General features: G+C 46.1%; 1 protein-coding gene across 2 annotated transcripts in view; it reads left to right on the top strand.

The window, feature by feature from the left end:
- The window catches only part of KIF16B (kinesin family member 16B), a 197053-nt gene that overhangs the window by 106110 nt on the left and 63836 nt on the right, over positions 1–27107 (top strand). For both annotated transcript variants that reach the window (XM_087818884.1, XM_087818883.1), the window contains exons 16-21: positions 1975–2057; positions 3421–3509; positions 18184–18237; positions 19635–21017; positions 24074–24223; positions 26090–26186. In XM_087818884.1, coding sequence (XP_087675010.1) covers positions 1975–2057; positions 3421–3509; positions 18184–18237; positions 19635–21017; positions 24074–24223; positions 26090–26186 — 1856 coding nt within the window. The remainder of the gene's footprint in view (positions 1–1974; positions 2058–3420; positions 3510–18183; positions 18238–19634; positions 21018–24073; positions 24224–26089; positions 26187–27107) is intronic.

Genomic DNA, 27107 nt, shown 5'->3' with positions numbered 1-27107 from the left:
CAATTTTCAATTTGCATGGCTGGGCATTTGCTTAAAGCGAAGAAAGTTGGGTTTTGCGATTGCCTTATTAATCTCTAATGTCACTTTAAGCGTGTCAAACATACGTATATTCTAGACAAGGTTTAACTTCTGACTTTCTGGGTAGCACAGTTCTGAGTCCTAGTCATCAAAGGCACGGGAAACACCTTTGTTCATTAGGGCAGTGGCGCCTTTCCTCAGGAAACTGTGCGAATGCAGGTTTATATGAGGGGATGAGCGGAGTGTAGAGTGGATAATACCCGCCGCCACCCTCCTCAGGCTCCTAGAAGCATGTTTTCCTTTTCATGTTGAAACTTTTGGAGAACCTGAGGTAATATGCTGAATAGGCAGGTCGAGATGTGCTGGCGTGAAGCTCCAAATAGCTGTCTGGGGTTATGATGTTACCTGCAGGGTCCTGGTGAGAAGTTGGTGGCTGTGGTCAACCAGATGTGCCATGCTCTGTCCAAAGGAAGCAGCCATCAGCAGCCCGGGCGTGTTTGCCAAGTGACATCACAGACCTACTGATACCACAGCTTCCAATTTTTGAAGGGAACCCAGAAAGAAACTCAGACTTAGTGAAAGCTGCGGGCTTTTAACTGTTGGCAACTAATTTGTTTTTTAAACGTTGCACAGAACACACAGAACAGGTCTATGAGCTGAAGTTTTGTTCTAGCCACCGTTTCTGAGCTTGGGTGCAGTTTCTCCCTCCTGACTGTCCAGGTCCTCATGGTCTGTTTCTGTGTCATCTCTCCCGTACTGGTTCTTACTGCTGTCTCAGGTGTCCTGCATTTTGGGTGGACTTTACTCCCTCCCCTCTCCAGACATAGCGGGCTGGTCTCCTGTCTAAGTCCCAGCCCTTCCCTGTGGTTACCCCAAAGTGGAACCTCTCTTCTGTCCTCTAGCTGTCCGGTGAGACCCAGATTATTAGGTCCTTAGTGCAAAAGCCTGTCCCCACCTACTGCAGCCTGCACTCATCACTTAGGTGCTCAGCACCTCATCACAGGGCATCCTTCATGGTTGACATCTAGTACGTGTGTCTTATCTTCCCAAAGAAGTTGTATTTTTTTTTAGGGCAAAGGTTGAACATGGAGGTTCATTCTGAGCATGGTAGGCTCATAGGTGTCAGTGGGACCAGATAAGATAGTGAATCTCTTCGGGAACATCACTTCCCTTGGATGCCTCCAGTGACCAGTAGCTCACTATCTTCCCTGGTACTTGTACAGCTTTGGACGACTCTGACCATCCAAAGTGTTTGCTGGCTTATTTGCCTAATCGAGCTGAAATCTGCCTCCCAGCCCCAGCGATTTCGTTACCCTTAGGCATTTACATTGAATTCTTTTTCCCCTTGTGCAGTCATTTTCTGAATAAGCAGGACCTTAGTCAATCAAAAGAGTTTGTTTTTTGTATGTGTCTAATTTGACCATCTCAATTTTAACAGGAAGCAATGTTTTTACATGGAAATAGACACTACATGTACACAATTTCTTTTCTCTCCAATTCTGAGGAAGATTTTAGTAATAGTTTCCTGTACTCTGTCAGTTTTACCATATTTTCTTTGGAAAGACTTTCCTTTGAGATTTCTACCTGTACCGGCATTAGTAAATATTTCCTAAATTTGTGATCATATGCTTTGCTTGGTATTACATCTCTTTGAAGGACTGATTTCCTTTTTTTCTTCTCAAAAATCAAAAGTATAAGTTTTGCATGTCATAACGTACTTTAATGCCTGCATGCATCACTTCTTCCGTGGGTAACACGAGCACTGTGATGCTTGGCTGTAAAAACAAAAGCGTTTGCCCATTTAAGAGTAACTTATGAAAGCAGGCGTTTGAGACTAAACCTTCCCCTTATTATTATTGTCTTGTCCACCGTAAATTGCGTTTCCGCGATAAAATTCCGCGTTCTGGCACCAACTGCCCGGGCTGCTCACTGAACTCGTTCCTGTCGTGCCCTCAGGTGCCGTGATTCTCCTGGGGAGGACCAATATGTTTCGCTTCAACCATCCCAAGGAGGCTGCCAAGCTCAGGGAGAAGAGGAAGGTAAGCAGGGGAGTCCCCGGGCCTGGCCCGGCAGGGCTGCAGCCGGCGCCCCCGCTCTGGTTCCCGAAGTTTGATGTCCTGGAGCACAGAACCGCAAGAGTTCTGTAGCCTGGATCGATTCTGGGGAGTTCGTTTCCCGGCTGATGAAGTGGGAGGGCGAGCAAGTAAAGTGCGGGGCAGGAGAAGAGCTCCTTCTAGAGCCCTCTCTTCACCCGCCGCCCGCAGAGGAGTTGGGTGTCGTTGGGCGTTAAGTGGAGAGTGGCTTCCACTTAGGAGCAGCTCTGTGAGGAGCTGACCCGGTATCAGAATCACTTTCATCCAAAAGCTTGCTTCTTTGTTTATTTGGATTTTTCTTGGGGTGTGAAGCAGAGAGTGAGTTTAGGACAAGCGGGGGGACCTCATCCTGGTTGGGCAGGGACATCCCGAGGGCACTTAAGGTGCTGCATGGGGGAGGTGGGCCGAGGAGCAGCGAGATAGGGGAAGAATTGAGAGGGAGGGAGACCTGTGTGGGGACATGGTGCTGTCCTTAGACTGAGGGAGATAGTTACGACTGCAGCTGACATTTCTGAGCCAGGCACTGCGCGAAGCTCCCACATATGTTCTACTGCTTTATCTGTGCAGCACCTGTTACCGTCCCCATCTCACAGATGACGGAGGTGAGAGACGGACACACCCGGCCCTGAGCCAGTGGGTGGGGAGTCGGGGTGCAGCCCTGCCCCGCCCCTCGCCTCTGAGCGACGTAGCCCCACGGCTCAGCTGGCTTTGGGAAGGGTTGCGGAGGCGCCAGTGCTGTAAACGGGGAAGAACAGGAGAGCTGCAAACCTCAGCCTGCTCCAGGCTGCCTGCTCCAGCCCCTGAAACCTCTGATCTGTCCCAGCCCAGGGACTCCCTGGAGGGTCCTTTTTGATTCACAGCTGCAGAAAATATGTTTGCCAATAGCTCTCCGTGGGAGCAAAACAGGTCAAGCTCTTATTTCTTGGTGTCCCTTCCCTGTCCCTCCTCCATCTGTGTCACCCAGTAAGTGTCCGTGAGTGCTGCTGATAACCGGACAGTACTCCTGCCAGGAATGAGGGTGACAGATGTCATGACCCCTTCCCTTGACTTTAATGCAGCTTGGCCGGGGAGACCGCCGGGTCTCCCGTTTCTGGCTCGTCTCCCCAGTTCAGGCATGCGGGGGCCCTGCTGCTTTAGCGGAGGGTTTCGGGTTGGGACTGTCCCTGGTTTGCCGCCCTCAGGCAGACCAGCTGGTGTGCGTGCTACTGAGGAACGAATGCTCTTCACCGCTCCTCCTAAGTTGAGACCATTGAGTCCACAGCACTGGCCTCTGCCCGCCAAGGTAACCGCTCTGCCCGTGTCTCCCTAGAGTGGCCTTCTCACCTCCTTCAGCTTGTCCATGACCGACCTCTCCAAGTCCTGCGAGAACCTCTCCGCCGTCATGTTATACAACCCGGGGTGAGTGGACAGCTTCTTCTCCTTCCCTGTGATCCCCACTGGTGGTGTCTCTTGTGTCAACTCTGTTCCAGTCAGTCACTAGATAAAAATAACTCTCCGGCAGTCATGCCTCTTTATCCAATCAGCCGCAGCCATTTTCCAGCCCTTGCTATATGTGTACATAACTCTACTTAGTTATAATCACAAAATAAATGAGATTATATATTCCGTTTTTGTTTTTTTTTTTTTCTAAACAGCATAATAAGTATTACTAAGGGTTGTTACAAGCTTCATTAGCATTTTCCTAACTGTCTAATATTTTAGAGTTGGCACTTCGATGACTCCGTGCACGATCTATCTTTGGCTGAAGCACTTTGATCTCATCTTATAAATTTATTGTGGTAACAGAGACAGCTTTGGTTCCTAGGGCACGGCATAGCCTAGGAGATTCTGTTCACAGCCTCCAAGCACTGGGGGCCTCTGAGGACATAAACGGTGTGTTTCAAGTGGACTTCATGGATGGGTGACCTTGGCCGAGGGGCTTAACTACTCAGGTGCTTCATGATAATGAAGATGTCCTAAAACAGGGAACTAAAGGAAAGGACTGTGTGGGTCCTTCCCAGTTTTGTGAGGTTCTATAAGTTTATCATTCTATAAGGGTAGTATCATGTAAAACAATGAAGTTAAATCTAATAGCTAAATAAATGAGGGAAAATTGACAGCGACGTTCAGAACTGTCAGGTTTTAGCAGCTGCTGTACGCCAAGTACTGTACTAAGCACCTCACTTCCATCCCTTAATTCTCATGACTCCTTCCCTGGTTCACATAGAGATAATTTTTTGTTTTTGCTTGTTTTTCTCTGTGTTTATAAAATGTAAGTCAGAGTGTACTAATTTTCATCCTCAAAACTTTTCAGTGACTTTCCATGGTCTGAAAAATAAAATTCTAACCCTTCACTATGTCACTAAGGCTCTCCTCCACCCGCTGTGCTCTCCTCAGCACCTCCCTCCACATGTCTGGTACCCCGGTCGTAGCTCAGACTCACCCGGCCAGTCATGCCTTTGGCGCTCTTCCTTTGCTAGTTTCAGAGCCTGGACTGTGTTTTGAGATGCACCCTCTTGTGCTGGAAGGCTTAGTGCAGACCATCCCTCCTCTGAAAGCTGTTTGCAGCGTCTGTCCCCCAATGAAAAATGAGACCCTTCCTCACGGTACTTTGCTCCATTTCTGTCATCTTTATTTTGTTCTTTGTAGTGGACACTCGTCTACCCACAAGTCCCTCTGAGCGTGTCCTGTGGAGCAGGCAGGTTCTAGCACAGTGGCTCAACAACACCAAGAAGGTCAGTTTACAGCTAGCTGCAGGAGAGAAGCAGTGGCAGATAATTGATGAATAAATGCAGAAAGTAAAAATGAAATTAACACAAAATGTCTTAGGAAGCGTGTGATGCAGTGATCAGGAAAGGCTGCCCCTGGAGAGGATATTTAATCCAAGACTTGAGTGCAGAGTAGGTGATGCTCAACAGAAAGGGGGAGAGAGGAGAGTATTTCAGGCAGAGTACAGAGCAAGCACAGTGGCTTCAAAACGAGAGGCAGAAAGAGGGTCAGGGTAGACAGTGGACAGTAAGTACAGAGGAGAGTGGATGAGAGTGAGTCAGTACAGCTAATGTAGGGCCTGGAAGGCCACTGGAAGGAGCTGCCTCTTTTCTAAATGCGCTGGGGGGCCCTTCGAGGGCCTTGAGAAGGAGAGTTATGTGAAGATGTGCATATTGCAAACAGGATGTGTGTCATTTGGAGAAAGTAGCATTGAAGCAAGAGACCATTTAGAAGGCGATTTCCTTAGTCCAAGTGAAAGGGGACAGTGGCTTGGATGTGGGCTGTAGCCATAGACATGGCGTATAATGGAATCCAGGGTGATTCCCAGGTTTGGGCTTAAACAACCGTAAAGGTGGCATGTCGTTGTTGATGTGGCAAGACAGGCGGGACCAGCTTGGGCTGGCGTTTGGGAAAGAATTTGGCTTACGTGAGTGTCTTTCCTATTAGATCGGAAGTTTTTCAAGATCAAAGGGCTTGTCTTGTTAATTTCTGTATCTTCAAGTATCATTCTCAAAACCTGCTTAGTAAATGTTTAGCCAACAGATTAAGAGTGAAATTTTAATGAGACCCATGGATTTCTCTTATGGAAAGGTTTTCCTACTAATTTCCCTGGGTATCGATGTTCTAAATAACAGAAGATGGCATATTGCACAAAAGAATGCATTTCTGGAGCACGGGTCACTTCCCAAATTACACTGTCGTTTTTGAATAATCTCAAGGCCATGTTCAGGATCCTCAAGCCAAGAATAGGAAGAGGGCCTCATGAAACAGTGAGGAATTAGGCCGAGGCGGTGAGAAAGCTGCGGTGAGAGGCAGTCCGTCTGAGACTGCGTCACGGTTGGCTGGGGAGATGCTTAGAGGCGCCGGATGATACTATCATGCCTCCCTGCCTTCAGTTAACAGACACATTTTGTCTCTGCCACCCCTGCAGTGCTCATTTGTAAAAATTCAGGTTAAAATTACTTAATACTTCATCTCCCTGGCTTCATGCTCCCCTCAACTTGCCACCTGCTGTAGCAAACAATTGCCCCTGAATTGAAACGTAACTGAGGAAGAGTGTCTACTCTGATTTATAGGAAGCGACGCCCCTGCAGCCCTTCTCCAGCACCCTGCAGAGCGAAGCAGAATTCCACCTGTAGCCGTGGTCTTCGTACCCGTTTTGATGTTTCAGGTGTAAACACCCTCAGCCTAAAGTAAGCGCCGTGCGATGAACTGGAGGAACACTGAGAGAAATAGGGACCCTGGCTAAATACTTGCCACTGAAATCTAGGTAATAAGCAGCTTAGACACAGGAGCATGTTAGTTTCTCAGGATGGAAAACTGGGACTGAGATGCTTTCACAGCTGAGCACGTATTTGAGAGCCTGTAAGTGTCGAACAGTGTTCTCTGTGCCTAGGGAAGCGGACACGTGTCTGTGAACCTGTTTAGAGCGAAGGCAAGGCCATCCGTGACTCAGGGCAGAGGGTGGTGTAGACGGTCTGTCTCCAGCCAGAAGGAAATGGTGGGCGTTGAAGTGTGTAGGAAGGATTTTCTTCCTGTAGCCATGTCTTGTAATGTGTGGGGTAACAGAGAACCAGAGACTTCCAGAAAGAGTCTTCCTTGACGCCCAGATCACCTCCAGTGAGCATCATGGAATCTGTCATAAGCCTAATTCGCAGGAACCCACTTGGCCCCAAACCTGTCTGGGCCTCTTGCCCAGCTTCCACCCTGCCCGGCCCCCCCTGGGGGCCACAGCACACACAGCCCGTAGTGGGTGGCCAGAGTCCATGTCAGGAGAAGGGGCCCGGGGCGACTGCCGGCGTACAAGGAGCCTTCCTCTCGGAAGCCTCTGGTCTCCGCTTTCTCCTCTGCAGTTGGGGACATGAAGATGCTAGAAGGAAGAATATTAGCCAAAGGTCTGGCTCTTGGCACCCACCCCTGAGGAACCCTTTCTTACTCGCCTCGCCCTGCTTGAAAATTCTCTTCAATTCTCACAGATCAACTGGATTCTGGGCCCTGAGATGTTTCCAAGCAGGAGAGGCAGGCTGGGCAGAGAGGATAGTCTGGGAGAGGACTCCTTCCTGAGCAAGCCAGACGAGCCCTGGAAGGAGAGAGTCATGCTGAGGGCGAGGCATGACCCTGACTGATTCCTGACTTCCTCTGTGAGATGACACAGGAAAGACCTGGGGACCTGACCCTGGAATCCTGTCCCAGCCTTGAGTCGGAGGGTGGAGCTCACCTCACCTCCTTAGCCCTTCATGCTGACCCCTCTCTTCCCAGCATCTGGCCTGGGGCCTCAGTACCTGTGGGATGACTTCCAGACTCCAACACAGGCACCCATGACTTTGTTCTCTGACACCGTTTACTGTCACTTTCCACCTTGAACTTCATGCTTTGGCTTAAGTGAACAAAACAGGTCCTTTCCACCTCTCTGCAGGTCAAGCCTATGGGTAAAACCAATCTTACAAAACCATCGACAAAACCTTTCCACTCGTCTTCCCTGGTCAGTCCTCTTAATCTTTTAAGCTGAGTGGAGGGATTGTCTCCTCAGGAAGGGCTCTGTGCACCTCCAGTCTGAGCTAAATGCTTTCTCTTTATTCCCTGGAAGGCATTTTGTGCACACCTTTACTATCGCCTTTTCCAAATGCACTTGACTGATGGTCCTGCCTGCCTTCCCAGGAGGCATCCTGCGGGCAGGAACCATCCCTTCCTTCCCTCTGGGTCTCCCGAGGCTCGCACACAGTGGGCAGTGAGCTGTGGGTCCCGGCCAGCAGATGTGCTCTCAGGACACAGCGGGGGTCTGCTCACAGGTCTCCAGGTGCCTTGCACTCCAGATGGGTCCTGTGCACTTTTTAGGGTCTCCAGGTTGGCCGGTCCCTATCTTTTTGTTTCTCACTCACACAGATGTACTTTATACATGTTTTGTGGCTTTCTTCAATGTTGGGAATTAAAGTTTATCTTTTGCTTCTTTGGTGCCATATACACTCAAGTATGTTTTTGCAGTAGACTAAAAATTTACTGCTTAGTAGTCTCTTCCTCTTAGAGCAAAGCTCCCTTGAAGAATTAGGTCTACTTTACAAAATAATGTATCCAGTAAGATCCAACTCATTTTCAAAGCAACCAGTTTTTTTAATCTTTGTTTAGTGGGCAACCTACTAAATCTCCAAAGAACAATAGCTAAAAAATAACAAAAAACCCCACCATGCTCTGAATTATAGTAAGAGTTAGAGTTAATAAAAGTGAACTCCTTGCTACCCAAGAACTTCATCAGCCCACTGGGCACATAAATTTGGGTGTTTCGTTTCTAACATAGTTTTGGAACCTACTGTTGGCCCACATCTCAGACTCCCTGGAAGTTGGGATTTGTATGCACACATGTGTGGTGCTTGGTGCCAGAAAATTTTTGGATGAGGCAAAGCAGCCTGGTGACTTCCTTTGAGACTTAGCTTCACTTTGGAGAAGAGCCCAGCCAGGGTCTTTGCCAGGAAATAATCTTGCTGCTAGGGAAACATTCCTCCTCGACCAGCAGTGTCTCTGAGAAGAAACCAGGCCCACTCCTTGGGCCTCCTTTCTCTTGCTCTGACACTGCAAACAGGCAGCTAACTTGGCAGGATGTGGAAGCTCTTACAGCTTCACGAAAGTACTCTCAGCACATTTATTTACAATCCAAGTTCATTCCAGTCTTGAAAATAAAGGAAGGGATTTTCACTTGTGCACTGTTTTCCTTTAAACCCTGACCAGTGGCCAGCTCATTTAAATGGATATATTTGAATAATTAAATTCTAAAGAGGAGAAACACCCAGGTTTCAAATCCAATTGGACCCCTCCCCCAAAAAAATCAAAAGTAAAAAATTAGACCCGTATTTGGTAAGCCGTCCAAGTGCTTCTTGGAGTGTGACAAGAAGGTGACGTTTGCTTGAGATGGCCTTTGCTTGGCCAACACAGACCTTGGTAGCTGTGGAAGGCCCCTGACTCCAGATGGCCCGAAGTCACCAGCAATCAGGGGATGAAGGCAGATGAGTGATAATTATTTTTAACGTAACTTTCTATTTTAATGCATTCAGTATGGAAAATTTAGAAATCACCAACAAAAAAGAAGAAATTACTGCAGAGTTAAAAATGTTGTATATTATAGCCTTACCTCTGCCTGTTCCACTAGCTAGTCATCGCTCTCCGTCTTTGTATGCATGTGCGTGTGTAGACAGGGTGGCGCAGAAGTAGCTTTACAGTGTATGTGAAATACAGTTTATTCTTGTATTATTACGCCCCACCCTGTATGTACACACATTTGTATGTATACATATACATATATGTGCATACACACATTTATACTTATATATATTTATATGTGTTGTTTTACAAAGATGGCTTCAAACTGGACTTTTAAGAGTTTTTTACATTTAGAGATCTTTTCTTTTCATACATATTTTGCTACATTCCATTGTACGGCTGTTACATACCTTATTTAACCATTTAACTTCTATCATTAGGCAATTGTGTTGTCCAGTTTTGAACTATCACAAGCAACTGGGTGAACGTATTTGTAGCTGTATCTTTGTGTTTATCCACAACTGCTTCCTCAGGGAAGGAAAAAGAAGTAGAAATGGCATAGCCAGGCCAGAGGGTGTGCACGGTGTTAAGGCTGTCTTGATACATTTTTGCAGTTTGCTCTGTAGAATGGTTGTGCATATCACCACCGGGACACTGAGCCTTCCCATCCGCTTGCAGGCTGGAAGGGAATCCCCTGGAAGTGTAGACTGTGCCTCCTGGAGGCAGCTCTGAGCTGTGTGCACAGGGACCAGAGCCTAGGGAACCCTGCTAGCAGCGCGCTCCCTGGCAGTGTGTCCTGGGCACCCTGCTCATACCAGGGACCCATCCTTTGTCCTGTGCTGAGCTAAAAGCGGTACTGGGATGCGCACGCTGTGAGCGGCAGCCTTGCTGGTCCTTTCACACTAAGAGGAGGGGTGGAATTTCGGCATATAAAGCTCTCAAGATACGAAAAAAAAGTTTCCTTTTCCTTCCTGTCTCCTGCCTCTTCCTATTTCTTCAAGCTCTCCCTCCCCATCTCCTTTCCCCCTCCCTGCCTCCCTCCCTCCATTTGAATGGGTACATACATCCCACTAGGGAGGAAGTGAGAAAGCGTCAATAACAGGGTTGCATCCTCTGTTGTAGTGAGTCTTAGCTTCACTAGAGATGACTTGACGCTTCCAGAAAACAAACACAGAATCTAATTTGCTGTTCATCATTGCCCAGCTTCGTACCTGGAACTTAATAGACATCTAATAAATGTGAACTGAGTTCAGTTCCCCCGTAATTCATACCAATGAGCAAGGGGTTTCAGAATCAGTCTGGTCGTAGCTGGAGGGGGTCTTGGCGAGACCTTGCACCTCTGGTCTGCGTGAGGTCAGGATTGACTGCAGGTCCTGGGAGGCGAGGTCACGTTGCCTATAAACACAGCGCCCTGCGAGGTCTGCTTTCTCTCTCCTTCTCTCTCCTTTTTGCTACTCTATACATTGTGATATCCCTTTTATTTTTCCTTGCTGACCTCAAGCATGAACCTCTTCTATATGTGACTGGCAATATTTATGCTGCTGGTGATTAGGAAGTTAGCCTGAGCTTTAGTGGATGGTTTTTTTTTTTTTACCATGTTTATCTCTGCCGGTTTATTTTATTGGGCCTTACCATTTTTCACAAGTCTGCTTTGCTGCAAGGCTGATGTCTTCTCCAGCTCTTTGTCTCAGTTGTCTTGCTTTTTTATGGACCGTGTACTGGCTTTACAGTTGCTGGAGAGAGAGTGCCTTAAATAGCTTGTTAACATACAGTCATGGGGAGCTTGTGATGAAAGCAGAGGAAAGAAGTGAGTTTCTTCCTCCCATTAACAGATCAGTGTTAATTACTGGCTTTGCTCTTTTCTTTTTTGTCCTTAAATATTATTTCACGGTGAGCCACTTTAAGCGATGAGCTCCCTGTGTCTTCTGTTTTCAGAGGGGACAGAAAAGTGAGCTATAGGATTCAAAGAATAATTAGTCTTTATTCAGTCACTTTAGGTTTGCATTGTGCACAGACAGTGTCAAGCTGGATTGTAAAGGTCAGCTGAGGAGATGAGACTTTTCCTGGTGAAATGATGAATGGTAGTTATGGGCTAGGTAGTTATAGTTAGTAGCTTTCCTCTTAGTCCTACGTGACAGCCCAGTTTTTCTTTCAAGGAACATATTGTATTAACTTAATTACGTGCCACCAGCTCTCTGTACTTTAACTCTTTGATTAGAGCCTGGTGCAGATTTAGCCAAGGGTTCAGCTGTGCCTGTCCATTCTTGCTTCCAGGTCTCTGTTCATGCCGTTTCCTCCTCCTGGGACTCAGCATGGGTCTCCCGGCGCTTCACACGGCTAAACCCTCGGTTTAAGTCTTACTTCCTCGTAGCGGCCCTACCAGCCCCAATCCAAATTTCATCTCCTTGGATATTCATTCATAACAACCTCTATTTTTCTTAGTAGCACGTTAAATTGTAGGTAATTTTGTCTGCTGGTGCAACTGTTGGTCGACTCTTCGTCTGTATATTTTGTGGTAAACTGAAAGGATCTGATTTTCTTAATACTGTATCCCCGCTTCTAAGTAGGTTGGTTTGAAAAATAATTGTTGATTGAGTGTGTGCGAGTGTCTGTGTGTGTGAGAGAGAGAGAGAGAACTGTTATGTCCTGTTGGTGGCGAAACAGCACCAGGTGTTAGACTTCGGTTCAACAACCTCCGCACTAGAGTTCTGGCTAAGAAAGAATTCAGAGCCAAGACCTAAACTATAATAGAAAGTTTATTTAGAAAGTCACAGAGGTAGAAGAAGTGAGTGGTAGAAGAAATGGGCTCAGGAAACAAGTTACAGAAGCAAAGGCAGGGCACTTGGAGCTTAGGGGAAAGAAAGGCAAGGAAACCATGCCTTGGGGGGGAAGAAAATTGGGAGGGAAGGGGAAAGACATGGGTGTGCTCTCAGGTCCTATAAGGGTTTTTAAGGGTGGAGATATTAGGGGCGGTCCCAGGGGAGGATCTGAATAGAATATTCATCAGCTTCCCAGGTGTGTCCTTTCAGGTTCATGGTCTCCACTGATTGGTCGACACCAGAGCAGGGGGTCATTAGTCAGTGCACCTGGTCCTGAGGTCAGCTGTGGTGTCACTTGTCTGGTTTTGCTGCTTTTCTGGGCGTCGAACTGAAACACTACTGAGGCCTAGATGTATTTGATGCCAGTCAGAGCCTTATTGTCCTGGGGGCTTAATGCTTAAGGGATACTGCCCAGTCACCATGTTCATTCCCCCTCTAAGGGGGTCTAAACTGCATGACTAGCAACATGCTAGGGGAGGAAAGGTTATCCTGGGATGAGGGCCTTGTTTGCCCATTTCTAGGCACCGGGGCTTTCCACCCTGGTGACCTTCTGTACCTGGCCTATGGCCCTTGCTCTGCACATGTTTGTCTGCCTACCACATAATGAGGTACTTCCATCCCTCACCTTTTTTTTTTTCATCACAGACCATAATTCTATAACCTTGAATAGTTATGTTCCACATCAGTGACGTCAGATGTTTTGTCACTGTCAACAACCCCCATATTTTGTGATTTTCTAAAGGTTAATCATCATCACTGTTGGGAATAAATGGAAATGAATCAGAGATTCATAGAAGCAGAAAGGAAGTGAAATGGTTGCTGTAATCACAGTAAATTAAGAAAAAATTTTGAAACAGGTAGTTTGTCTCATTATAAATTTAAATGCTTATTACAAAAAGTAAAGCATTCAGGAGTGAACGAAGTAATCACAAGCATTCATAGTCCTTCTACCAAGAAATAATGATTGGTTTACATTTGTAACATCTACTTACATTTTATAGTATATGTATTTAGTTGTACATCAGATATTGTAATTATGTGTTATATAGAGTATTAAAAAATAAATAGAGATCACACTAGATATACAGTTCTGTATTCTGCTTTTTCTCTTACCATTTTATTGTGAACTTTTCCCATGCCATTGAACATGCCTTTTTTTCTGTTTATATCATAATATAATGCTTGCTTAATTATTAAATACTTTGGGGCATATTTCCTTTCCCCCCACACACAAATTGTTGATTACATTGCAGTTAATCCACGTATATAAGCCTTTTCCACTTGGTTACTTCTTCACCTATATCCACACCTCCCTGAATTCTTTACCTGATGGAGCTGCGGCTTACGTTCCAGCAACAGGGGAAGAATGAAGAGAGATGGAGAGAAGTCAGGGGAAGGCAGGGTGCAAGGCCCAGCAAAGGAAAGGCAGGACCGTGGAGAGCTGGGAGCAGTCGGGCGGCCCTTGGAGGCCCGAGAGGCACTCCCAGACCTCAGCTGGCCTCAGTCCCAGACAGGTGCACATTTCAGACATTGCTCGCTGAGTGTGTCAGCATTTGGTCCTCAACAGGCAACGTCAAAGGAGTACAAATGTGTGGGACAGACTTGTGAAGCTCTTCACTTCCAGGATGTATGGACGCAGGGGAACTGTGGGGCACTTTGGTCTTTTTGCATCTTCAAACTTCCCTTCTCTGGTGTCTGTGTTCTCTGCCCACAAACATGCACAGCTTTTCTTTTTTTGAACAAACCTCTCCTTGGGCTTCCCAGTGTAGAGCCCACCGGACTGTTTTGTCAGAATCATCTACCATGTGCATTTCCAGCAGGAGGAGTTTGCTTCCATAAATCACGGTGCATCCATATTGCAGAACTGCTTGATGTTAGACTATGTTGTAGAATAACAGTTAATGATTTGGGGATTTTTTTTCAAGGTATATATTAAGAGAAAAAGATGACCAAAAAAAAGACTCTGTTGTAGACTCTCATCCGTGTGTGTGTATATGGTTGCGAAGGCTAAAGGCTGTCTACCAAGATGGGGCATTCATGGAGAGGGGTGTGCTGCTTTTATCTGCATTTGCTGCTGTTAATTACTTTCCTCTTGAGAGCGTGGGAGGCACAAAAAGTTGTTATTTCTTAAGGCAAAGAGAGTGCTGCGTTGGTTGACACCTCTCTCTCAAACTCTCGGGGCCTCTGTCTCTTGTCCTGTAAAATTAAAGGGGGGAGCAGGATGTAGGGTGTGTGCTGAGTTCAGTGAATGCTCTTTTGAGTCTCCATGGAGTTATAACTGCCTGTGATGCTATGGCTTGATGGGGGGTCTCCTGGGTTTATCATGTGGTCCTCGCCCTCTTTATTAGAGCAATTTAGGAGCACTGTTAGGAAAAATACGCTAAAGCGAAAGTCGCTTAAAATGCTTGTGGTATCAAATATTACCCTTTTTTCAAAAATGATCTTTGTTTCTTTGAGGACTTTCATTTGCAATATTAAAGGCTTAAGACTGGTTTCTGGGAAGTCTTTAGTGAGTGCTTGCTAGACCAGGGACTTGAAAGTTTGTTAGAAAGCCATTCCCAGAGTACTCGGGATCCTTGTGTTATAAACTCTGACTTTTACCTAAACGGGGTTTCATTTTACAACCTCCTGGATTTGTGAGCCCCCGTCTTGTTATGCACACCTCGGAGTGCAGTTGTATGTCAGTCACTCTGCGGTAGGGTATCAGGATGTGTTCCGTCATGATTTGGGGGGAAAGGAGACGGGGCTGAGTGGTGTAGCACTTACAGCCCTCTACAGAGCAGCTGTTCTTAGCTTTCTAAGGAAAGCTTTCATGCGAACGGATGAACACAGTGAGACTGCAAGGCCTTTGCCTAAGAGTTGGAGTCTGGATGAATGGCCGCGTCTTCTTTCAGGTTTTCCTGTGCCTGCCCTGGGGTAGGTGGTACCTGGCTTCTGCTCAGCCCTTAAAGAACACCTGGCGCCAGAGTTGTCAAGGTCAGGGAGGACCTGAACCAACTCCAGCATCCCAATTCAAGCTTTCTCTTTAGTCTTTAAGATTCCCCCTTGGGATTTGCTCATTTAGAAGGCAACGCGAGACTGGAAGTTTCTGAGGGTGGTGAGAAGGTCAGTCATTCTGTCTAAACTATGACAGAATCCACTGGGCTCAGAACCTAATCCCTTCTGAAGGATGGGGGAGAGCTGGGCCATCTGACACTGAGTTCCGGTCCTCTCTAGCTCCTTTCCATCCACCCCTTACCGGAATCGGGATCTCAACGTCACCCAGCATTCCAGGGAACAGGCCGGAGTTCTTTAAAAAATGACATATACTTGACCAGACCAGCTACATAGGTTGAAGGGCTCAGTACATAATGAAACGTGGGGCCTCTTGTTCCCATGTTAAGAATTTCAAAGGGCATCAAGTGAATGCAGGGCCCTGCAACTTCATGGACTGCACACGCATGCAGGCGTTCCTATGTTTGATTAAACCTGGGTCCCAGAGGAAAGATCCAGGCCTGCCCACTGACCGGATTTTTGTCCTTGCCTGTCCACATACCTACTGAAGATACCCACGTGGGGGGCTGCGACCTCCAGCTCCCCTCCGCGGCCGGGTGAACGCTCCTTCCCAGCCACTCGCGGCTGGAGCTCAGCTTCCGTCACCCCCCTGCCCACGCCCTCTGCGGCTGCCAGCGCAGGCCTTGGCTGGACTAGAGGACCCACTTTCCCCCGTTAGAAAGTGCGGTGACTTCAGAGGCATAAAACTAGCCGCCACTGGGATGGCACAGGACTCAAATGTTTATGCTTTCGTCTCATTTAAATTTTTCTTTTCCTTTCCTTATTTTGTTAATCATAGTCTCAGTTCAGTGCAGCGGTGCTAGCTGAGAAGTCCCCACCCCTCTGCTTGCTAATTCATTCCCAATGGGAACAGGAATATAAGTTGTAAGATGTGCAGTTAGACCTAAAAATGCTAGATATCTTTGAATGCAAAAACAAAGAGCCATTTCTCATAAAAAGCAAAAGTAAACTATGCTTTTTTGTTGGCCCTAACACAGTATAGTACTTCCAAATGTCATTTTAAAATGCTAAAAACAGCTGCAAAAATTATATCCTTTTGTGGTTTTCCTTTTAACTGGGACATTTAGGAAATTAGCATTTGGGGCCAAGTTAATTCGAGTAAAGTAAGATAGTGAGTGACACATATTGAAAATGAAGCCACATTAAAATACAATTACAGTTGATATTTTTTCCTTGATATTAACACACATTAATATCTTACAATCTATTGAGATGTGCTATTTGAAATAATTATCATTGGTTATGGAAAGGGACATTTTAAAGTATAATTAGTAAATAAGTAATATTTTACAGAGGTTATACAGTAGCAGCCAGAGCTCACATCAGCTCATTTTTAAAATATAGTTCCTAACTTTGTAATTATGACACTCTCCTCAGACTGGGGCTTTAGGTTAAGAATGAGCATCTTTATGGTTTTTTGTTTTGCTCTTATTGTTGAGGAAATGGGAGTCATTATTTATCAAAGACATTGCTTTTAGTAGAAAGCAATCAAACCTTGCTCCTATTTAGAAACAGGTCATGGAAATGAAGTCATACATTTTTTTCATTAAGAATTAAAATGGGAATCTCTGTCTGATTACTTTTTAAAATATTTAAAACTTTTTTCCAATTGCAGTTGACATACAATTTTATGTTACTTTCAGGGGTACAACATAGTTCTGATTTCTTGACTCAGAACTTTACATTTCAATAGATGGTACCCTTCGGGAGAGATCAGAGCTGTGGCTCATACATCTGAGGGCCACAGCACCACTCATTCACATACTTTTCCCTTCCCCAACCCAATCACATGTTCTAAAATGAAATCTCCCGAGGGGGAACCGGGGAGCTCAGCAGCCCAGAGACTCCTAGGTCTTCCCCTGCTGCTCTCAGGCCACCCTTCCCCGACCCGTAGAGCACTCCTGATCCATTCACTCTGGCATCTGCCTCTCCCATGCTTTGCCTCTCCTTACAGTATATCACAAACCTGAGCATTGCTTATAAAATGAATTGAGGATATTTTGGAAGTAGGCTGTCATGGGTTCAAATTCTGGCTCCACCACATCTTATCTTTATGACCTTGGACAAGTTCACTCACATATCCAAGCTTTGGTTCCTAATCTGTGAATTGAAGGTACCATTTGCTATTTTAAGGATTTGCGAGGAACACAGTGTAAGCTAACACTGAATCACTCAGCACAAAGTCCCTCAGACAGCTTATTCTCAATATCAGGACAAATTAAATTGGTAACAGATCTGCTTGAAATATTTGTTAACTCACTGTAAAAGTAACTGTGGTCAATTTAGACTTGCACGTTACCCAAGGAAAATAATTCATGCTGAATTTTTCCATAGTTCAACTTTTTAGATATATCTGCCACCTACCAAAACAGGAAAATGTGCGAATTATAGTTCATGCTATTTCATAGAAATACTGAAATCTTGCAGTAATTAAATCTAGTACTTGAGAAAAAAATCAGCTTCTGTTATCAATATTTTAGTGAAACACTAGTTAAGGAGCATCTTGACAAACTTCCTGCAATATAACTATCTGTACAGTAGAAAGTATGAATTTGACTACTATTTGCAATTATTGATACTCAGTTATTATTAGGCTCTAATTATCATGGGAAGTGTGCAAAACATAACAGAGCTAACTCTTTGGAGTATGGGAGTGTTTGCTTCGAGAAACTATTGGGAAATGTGGTATTTATAAAAAGATGTTTCAGTTTGTGCATGGCTGTTGGCTGTTGTATCTTACTGCTTTTCTCCTGATATTTTTCTCAATTAATTCTTTTCTTAATTGATGTCTGTGCTCTCTCTCTCTACCTCCCTGGCAGTCTTTTCCCTATAAAAGGACCCATCTGTCTAAGGTAGAGATTCTCCATTTTTATATGCTCACCGGTGACTAAGCTGCATGGAGTAGACATGCTTATTTAGAATTCTCCTTTAACTCTGCTTTTTCAGTACCGTGGTGTTTTGTTTGTTTCCCTTTAAGTAAAATATGTTCCTTTTAGTCTGAATTTAAGCACCTAAAAAAGTATGTTTCATTTCTAATCATAGTCATAGAGCAATGTATACATTTTAAACTCTCTAATCCATAGTAATGAAAAATCGTACTCAAATAACTGATGCCCTTTGTAATTACTTACCTATACAAAGAGTAAGAGAGAGAGAGAAGAGCTCTTTTAGAAAAGTGACTCATTTTCATTTGATTTTATTAGACTGGAATTTGAGCGGCAACAGCGTGAAGAACTTGAAAAATTAGAAAGCAAAAGGTAAGCTACATGGGTTACTGAGTTTTGAGGCTCCTGTGGTTGTGGGTTCTTGTGTTAATGTCTAGATTGACTTCATCTCTGTCTGTTCAATAGCCCCCCTCTGACTCTGTGTCTCTTATTTACCTGTCTAATGACTGGGGGCCATTTTTCTGTACCCGGTTAGTTTTATTTCACGTCTGAATTTTTTAAATAGTTCCTCTTCAAATACTTGTGAGAAAGGACAACCAGAGTCAGTAGACAAATTTAATGTACCCATTTAATTTAATAGGCCAAATATATACTTGTTTAAGTTGAACTCAAAAGTATATCTTCCTTAAAAATATCAGCTGAGTTTTTAAAAAGCTGAAAGAAGGACAGTTTCCCTTCCTATGCCTCCCCCCTCTTTAAACATCTTTTCCAGCCCTGGTTGGCCATTTGTATTTCCCCCTATAATCTGCTTCGTAGTCTTCGCTCACTTTTCTTTTGGTATATGTGTGTGTGTGTCTGGTTAATTTATTGATTTGGAGAGTTTTTATATGTTCTGAATGTAATTATTTGATAAAAATCTCCTTTTTTTCTTCTATTTAACGGTCCAAGAAATAGACTAAGATATTGGAGTAGGAACTTAGGCCATAGAAAATCTACAAAATGAATATTTTCTAAAATCTGGAGGTTAGGTGTTACAGATGAATTAGTTTTCAGCATCATATAAGATCGGAGGCAACCCCACCCTGGAAACACTGAGTTAGCACCCAGTGGGGGTCATTTGTTCCACTAGACAAAACACGACATAACCCCTGGAGTCACGCATTTACATTTTCTAATGAAGACTGTGTTATTTTCAATGTCATGTATTAATAAGCGAATATTTTGGGCCATTTGGTGATTACCATTTTTCCTAAGCTGGTGATTAAATGCTAAATAACATGTAGTTATATGAGCAGGAGCAGTGGATTGTCGATTATCTTGGCTTGGATATTTGACCCCAATGAGCTTAAGACAGCATAAGCATTTTTATTTGATGTCATCTCGTAACTGACTTTGTTGCATTTTAACCATTGGGCTGAATAAGATTATTCACATTTCAATTTAAATTGGGCACAGTTCTTTCTCTTTGAGCTCAGGGGGCTTTTAAAATTACATCACGCACAACACAAGATGCTTATAGACGCCACAAAGAAATGGTATCAGAGGCTACTTGAAGGGCTTGGGCAAATGATACGTTGGACAGGTACAGAGTAAAGAAATCAAACAGTCTGCTACTGGAAATGCCGGGGACAGCAGCTCCCCCTCCTTGGCATTGCTGCAGAGGGTTTGGCTGTATATCGCGTGTTCATTTCAGGGCATCTCAGTCAGGGGAAAGAGCAGCGTTTGAACACGGTGCTCCCGTAACGATCGGTGACCATCTTGCGTTTCAGGAAACTCATAGAAGAGATGGAGGAAAAGCAGAAATCAGATAAGGCAGAACTGGAGCGGATGCAGCAGGAGGTGGAGAGTCAGCGCAAGGAGACGGAGATCGTGCAGCTGCAGATCCGCAAGCAGGAGGAGAGCCTCAAGCGCCGCAGCTTCCACATCGAGAGCCGGCTGAAGGACCTGCTGGCCGAGAAGGAGAAGTTCGAGGAGGAGAGGCTGCGGGAGCAGCAGGAGCTGGAGCTGCAGAAGCAGCAGCAGGAGGAAGCGCGCTTCCTCCGGGCGCAGGAGGAGCTCCAGCGCCTCCAGGAGCTCAGCAGCCACGAGAAGGCCGAGAAGATCCAGATATTTCGAGAGCTGGACCGGCTGCAGAGGGAGAAGCACGAGCAGCACGCCAAGCTTGCGCTGGAGAAGCAGCGGCTGGAGGAGCAGGAGCGGGAGCAGGCGCTGCTCGTGGCCCACCTGGAGGAGCAGCTGCGGGAGAAGCAGGACATGATCCGGCTGCTGCGGCGAGGGGAGGTGCAGCGCGTGGAGGAGGAGCGGCGGGACCTGGAGGGCATCCGGGAGTCCCTCCTGCGGGCGAAGGAGGCCCGCGCCGAGGGCGACGACGACGGCGGCGACGAGGAGCTGGAAAGGGCCCAGCTGCGTTTCCTGGAGTTCAAGAGAAGGCAGCTGGTGAAGCTGGCCAACCTGGAGAGGGACCTGGCGCAGCAGAGGGACCTCCTGAGGACGGAAGTGGAAGGAGAGCAGGCAGCCCTGGAGCGCCTCAGATCTGAAACCGGAGAGGGGCTTAGGCTGCCGGGAAGCGGCGGCGACAGCGTCACCTCCGTGGCCCCGGCCGCTCCCGACGCGGAGAAGATAAAGCCGGCGGAGTGCCGGCTGCAGCACAAGGAGCGCCAGCTCCAGTCCCTGCTGCAGGACCACCTGCCCGCGCTGCAGGAGGAGAAGCAGAGGGCCTTGGACACCCTGGGCCGCGGGCCCCTGGGCCTGGACAACACGCTCTATCAGGTGGAGAAGGAGATGGAGGAGAAGGCGGAGCAGCTGGCGCGGTACCAGGCCAGCGCCAGCCAGCTGCAGAGGCTGCAGGCCACCTTCGAGTTCACGGCCAACGTGGCGCGGCAGGAGGAGAAGGTGCGGAGGAAGGAGAAGGAGATCCTGGAGTCGCGGGAGCAGCAGCAGCGGGAGGCGCTGGAGCGCGCCGTGGCCGGGCTGGAGCGCAGGCACTCGGCCCTGCAGAGGCGCGCCGCCCCGGGCCCCGACACCCAGGAGCAGAGGCGGAGGCTGGCCACCCTGGGCGGCGGCGAGCCGGCCGGGGTGCAGGCCAGCCTGGAGGCCAGCCTGGAGGCCAGCCTGGAGGCGGAGCGGGACGCCCTGGAGAAGGACCGGGAGAGGTGAGGCGCACAGGGGGAGCGCGGCCAAGCGCTGGTGCCGGTGCCCAGAGGGCGCGTTGTCAGCGCCTCGCACTGTGCCTCCCTCTGTCTCTTAAAAGCGATTCCTTCAGCTTTTGTATTCTCTACTACACAGGCAAATGTGTACCTGCCTTAGAAAAAATGTCCCTCGACGTTGTTTACTTCCTCTTTGGGATCTTTGTTTTAGAATCGTTGGCCGAAAGTTGAAAAGGCACAAACAAAAACAAAGCCCTTGTTCATCCCCCCGCTGACCTGTGGAGTGTGTAGGTTTTGGCATTTGGTAGATGCAGAGGACTGAAAGCTTCCAGCCTTGGTTCCCTTCTCCCTGACTAGTCCAAGTTACAGTAAGGCACCCCCTGTGCCCACAGATTGCGGGGCGTACTGATTTCCACACCTAGGAGGGAACAGAACAGTGCTTCTCCCACCCCGATGATTCACAGTATTGAAGGGGAGCCCCCAGAATTCTGTATTTTAAAAGAAACAACCAAACAAAACTCACCAGATGATTCTGAACACTGGTATGTTCAAGTATGTTTGACCATCTTTTACTGATATTACTGTTGGTGTTGTGAAAAGTAAAACTGGGAATTAGCACTATTTTCATGACAAAGAATATTCCCTTCCTTCACCTATCCCCTCTCACTAATTCCCGTACAGTAGGTTCTCAAAATGAGGAAAGACACGAATTCGAGAACGCTTTCTCTGGTGCCCTGCAGACATGATGCCAAGACTCACGTCACCTGATTTGTCATCCTGCAAGGGGGCTTCATTGCTGGCCTGGCCCTTTCTGCCATGGTGATCTAGGGCAGAATCTTTCATCATTGAGCCACAGTGTCCTCACCCTATAGGAAGGGGCGGATGAGACCAGGGGTCTGAGCATTTTCTTAGCTCCAGGCCTTTGGTCAGTTGCGATCTTAGTGAAGCCAGGTTGGAGGGCCTGGAGCGCCATCCCCTCCCCAGCATTCCTCCCACCCCTAGGCCTTCTGCAGGGGCTGCAACAGAAGCCCAGTCTGCTGCCCTATAGGAGCCCAGCTTGACATTGGCGGAGGCCTGGGGTCCATGCTAATGACAGGCAAGGCCTACTCTGAGTTGTTGCTGGAGCCTCCATCCATCCATCATCTTGCCTGAAAAGGTCAGGACAACCTCCTTTCAAATGATCTGCTTATACTCTGAATTCTATTTACAATTACTCTCTGGTAATTCCCGCAGGCAAAACAGCAACAAATAACAGTCAAAACCATAATGCTATTACTTTAGGGAAATAGGTTGGAGGTTTAAGTATATGATTGCAGGTGTGTTATGTAAACGAAATTGCTGGACAAAGCTCCAGCCCCCGGAAATCTAAAGTAGTGGAGAGCACGCTCTCAATTTGCATCCTGCAGTGTGCAGTAAGAATGCAGCGTGAGCTTTCAGCTTGATGTCCCTGGCTTTTGTCAACGGGCTTCGCACCCTGGCCATTTAGTATTAATACTCTATTATAGCGGATACAGCATTTTGATTCCCATGGAAGTGATTTCCCAGTGTCAGTCAGCATTCCTCTAACAGCCACACAAAGGAGGCTTTTAGCTTCATGTGTTTGATGGAGTAGACTTTGCTAAAACCTAATTCAGGCCCACAAATCTGAGCTCTTTGCTCTGGCTGTGATGCTCCTGCGGTGTCTTAGTGTTTCATTATCTCTCTGCTCTCATGGCTGAGCCAGGGCCTGCCATGCAGCCTGACTTGAGATCCACAAGTGTGAAATGTTAAATTCCAGATTGGACAACTTGGCGGTTGCTTTGTGAACAAAATTTAATCCATTTTCTGTGTGTTTTTTTCTTTTCTACCCCATGGTTATATAAGCATTGGGGACAAGTGTCAGGCAGAAAGTGGCAGAGCTGCAACTTGAACCTAGGGCCGCTTTCCTCCCAGCTCTTAGCCTCTTGTCCTCTTGTCCGCTGACGAGAGCTGTACCATGGGCAGGCAGCTCGTCACATGTGTTGGAGCCCTGCCTAAAAATCCAGCTCAGCCTTCAGGGACCCACTCAAATCCCTTTGCTCTGTGGAGTCTCTTCCATGGTCCCAGCCCTGAAAGATGCCTTTGAACAACTCCGCTGGCCATCATTTTCATTACAAACATTGGTAGTTACCTGCTTATATCCGGCTCATTTTCCTTACGATCTCTGAGACCCTGTTAATATTGTTCCCTGGTTGCTGGCCTACCACCTGGCCCCTAATATCACTCTCTTATACTCATTCCCTCGTCCTTTGAAAATGTTGTGTGCTCTGCAAGAGGATGCTCAGTAAGTACTTGCTAATCAGTGGACAGATGAAGGGCTGAGTTAAGCAGGGCATGGCCTCCCATGGAACCTGTGAGTGCTAACCCTGGTGACCCCATAATCCCATCTCATCAGTTAACAACATGGCTTTCACGTGTAGGACAGAGCAGTCAGATTGCTGCTGGTGACATCAGCGTCTGAAGCTAGAATCCCTGATTTGTGGAGCTGAATGAATTTAAGGGAGACTAGTTGACTCTCTCATTTGATACCTGAAGACATAGAGACCCAGATTTCATTAATTTGCCCCAGTTCACACACCACGTGGGCTGCGGCCCCCAGCTGGGTCTTGTGTTTCCTGGGACAAAATTCATTGGCAAACTTGGTCCTCTAGCCTGACGGCCCTGGATCCAAGTGGCAGAATAGCCTTACAGACACCTGACCTCATGTTAAGTGCATGATTATCATAGGAAATAAATGTTTGGTTTCAGAGTTTATAGTTTATATGAATTTCTTAGATCTCTCATCTTTTTGCCTTTTTCACACCCTCTGCCTTAGCTAAAGTAGATTCCTGGTTTTCATGGCTTAGCTTCTGTGTTTATATTGCTTTCCATATACCATATACCTTATCTTTTAGGTATGTGGTCTGTTTTCTATGAGAAGGTAAAGCTCTTTGCACAGAGTTTTTGTCTGGATCCTCCATGGTTTTTAGAGCAATGTCCCAATCATTGATGATGCTCAGGAAATACTGGTAATGAATGAATTCATGCAACTTCCATCTCTGCAGGTTGGAACATGAAATCCAGCAGTTGAAACAGAAGATCTATGAGGTTGATGATGTTCAGAAGGGGCATGTTGGTACTTTGGAGGGAAAGGCTGCTCCTTCTAGCTCATCCAATGCTGAAAAACCTCACCCGGTTCCTCTGATGGATGCCAGGTACTGGGCGTTAAACTGATGCCATTTCTGTTGTGATTCAGTGAGTCACTGTACCTCACTCATATTGGCCAGTTTCCTTATGGAGGGGTCTGCCAAAGGTGACAATTCATGACGCTGAGATGTGCTTTGTCTCCATCAACCACTGCCTGGCCAATGGTGTGTTGAGTTTCATTTAAAGGGAATCAAAATTCTGAGAACCACCGAGCTAAATCCAAGTAATGCTGGCGCAAGTAGTTTGTGTGAGAAGGTAGAAATAAAAGGTCCTGGGAAACCAGCTCATCCAGAAAGAGTGTTGCAAGGCCAAGTTGAGAGGAACAAAGAAATAGCGTTAATAGGAGTCATTGATTACAAATAGATGGAGTCGGTTACAAAAGCTGTCCCAGTATATTCAGAATGATCATGAAGAGCATAAATATATACCAGATGTTACTACAGTGAAATGACTTTCAACTTGGGTGGCACTGCCAATTGCTCTGTGGCTCAGAACTCTCAGATAAATTGACACAGTCATTCTTTAGCTATAAGGAATATGATTATTTTTCTCAGCCCCATCTATGTCATCGGGACATTTCAGATTGGACAGTGCTGAGCCCTGGGTATCAGGAGGTGTATATTTGGATATCAAAATGTACTCGGAATAGCATGAGCCTCTGTAGCCCTTTAAAGCTAGGGCTGCATATTCCACGGGGCTAGTTTAAAAATTAAAGTCACGTCCAGGGAGCTAATATATTTGTAAGTGGCCCTGGCTCAGGTTGAGTTGCACATGACTTTATTTTCAATACTGAAAGGTAAATACTGCACTTTATTACCCTGACTGCATTCTTCTGGGCTCTCTTACCTGAAATATTAATCTCGTTACTTAGCATTTCAGAAAATCATTTTGCTGTGGTCAGTACTACAAAAAATACTTATGGGACTATGCATGTGTTTAGAAAGGTAAAACCAGATTTTCTTTTTAATGTGGTAAGATAAAAACATGCCAAGCAGTTCATTTGAACTAATCCACCTGATCAATGTCTGTAGAGCTGGGGGAGGGAGAGCCTAGAGCTGAGTAAGACTTCCATCTGAGTGGCTGGAAGCACTAGAAGGACTTTAGATGGAAATGAAACTCACAGTCTCCTTGGTTTCTCTGCGTGAATGGTTATACTTCATACAGTTCACCTACATTCTATGAGGTGTGAAATGTTCAGTTGACAACTGCCTCAGAAGTCACCTGTTTCTGGTTTCCACTGTCTTGGTCCTGGGACAGGCATTTTGGAAGATAGAGACCTTTAAAATATGGTCTATCCTGGCCAGGTATAGGGAACCCAGTTGAAGAGAAAAGACGGAACAGGAACAGTGCAAGGCCTTGTTTTACCAGATAGTGAAATTCATGAAGATTACATTCGCTGCTTTTGTTTATGTCTTTTTTTTTTTTTACCTTTAATCCTCTAAATGACTGTGATGTGAGTGATGACCATCCCCGTTCTCTGGGCAAGGAAACTGGGGTTCAGTGAGTGAAGTGTTGGGTCTCAGTCCGTGACTCATGGTTGGAGGCTGGGCCCTTCAGACACCAGTGGACGTGGTCCCCCCCGCCTTGCAGCCGGGCTTCCAGGCAGGATGCCCGGGAGAGAGCTGGGTGGGATCCTTGAGCTGCCCTTCCGTTCTCAGATTCTGCTGTCTGGCCAGTCCTCTCTCCCGGGGGAAACACAGATAGTGACACGTGGCTCTAGATTTCTTAGGAAGTAGAGAAATGCTTAAGGTCCGGAGATGCTGTTACGTTTGGCATTTAGAATGAGAACGTTGTCTGTTATGAAGGGCATAGTAGAAAAGTATCTCAAATGCTCCGATTAGAAGTGTTCAAGTCCCCCGCCTCCCTGTTCCCAGGGTCAGCGCTTACATCGAAGAAGAGGTCCAGAGGCGCCTCCAGGATTTGCATCGTGTGATTTTCAGTGACGGCAGCACAGCTACAGATACGACGAAGGTGAGCTGGGGGAGCAAAAGTAACGCAGCCCCTCCCTTCTAAGATCGCCTTTCAACAGGTTGGTGGCGGTGGAGGTGGCATCTTCTGTTACTGTTTTCCAGTGGAAAAATTGAGATGCCAATGTGCTAGAAAAATTAAATACAGGGTGGAGCCTAACAGTTAACAAATAGTATGTGTTCAAAGGTAACGTTATTTATTTGAAGGTTTTGAACTTCTGGCAGAAATTCTTAAGTGAATATAAAGTTTCCTAAAATGTTTTATTTTGTTTGATTTATAAAAATTCTACATATAGCCCGGCCGTGCGTGGCTTAACTGTTGAGCATCGACCTAGGAACTAGGAGATCGTGTTTGATCCCCGGTCAGGGCACATGCCTGGGCTGCGGGCTCCATCAATGACTCTCATCATTGATGTTTCTCTCTCTCTCCCCCTCTCCCTTCCTCTCTTTGAAATCAATAATGATATATTTAAAAAATAGATATAAAAATTCTACGTATAACATTTTTCTGTTTTCACCAAAAATACAACAAGCTTCACCTGAAACTAATACAATATAATATTGAATGTAAATTGTCATTGAAAAAAAATTTTTTAAATAAAAATAAAGAAGCACAACCAGCTTTCTTAAGTATTTAATTTGCTTGATAAATTATCCCAAATAGAAATATAATTTTGCTTTTGAGAAAATACATATTTGCAACAAGTTGATTTTTATCAAACTAAAAGCATTGCATTTCTATCCTGCAGATTTAAGAATTGTCCTTAGGAAATCTTGCTTTTCATATTCTTAGAATTTTAAGATTCAGAGTAAATGGTTCAGTTCTCTTACAAGCAGAGGGATCGATAGAGTCATGTTTACCGTGGAGTATAAATTCTATTGAAAGGTTGTCATTGTTGAATGACAAGTATGTTTCTTTAGAAAT

This window comes from Miniopterus natalensis, chromosome 7 (assembly GCF_054644295.1).
Source record: "Miniopterus natalensis isolate mMinNat1 chromosome 7, mMinNat1.hap1, whole genome shotgun sequence".
NCBI lineage: Eukaryota > Metazoa > Chordata > Mammalia > Chiroptera > Miniopteridae > Miniopterus > Miniopterus natalensis.
Note: the sequence above shows the minus strand (reverse complement) of the source record. Positions and strands in the feature narration are given on the sequence as shown.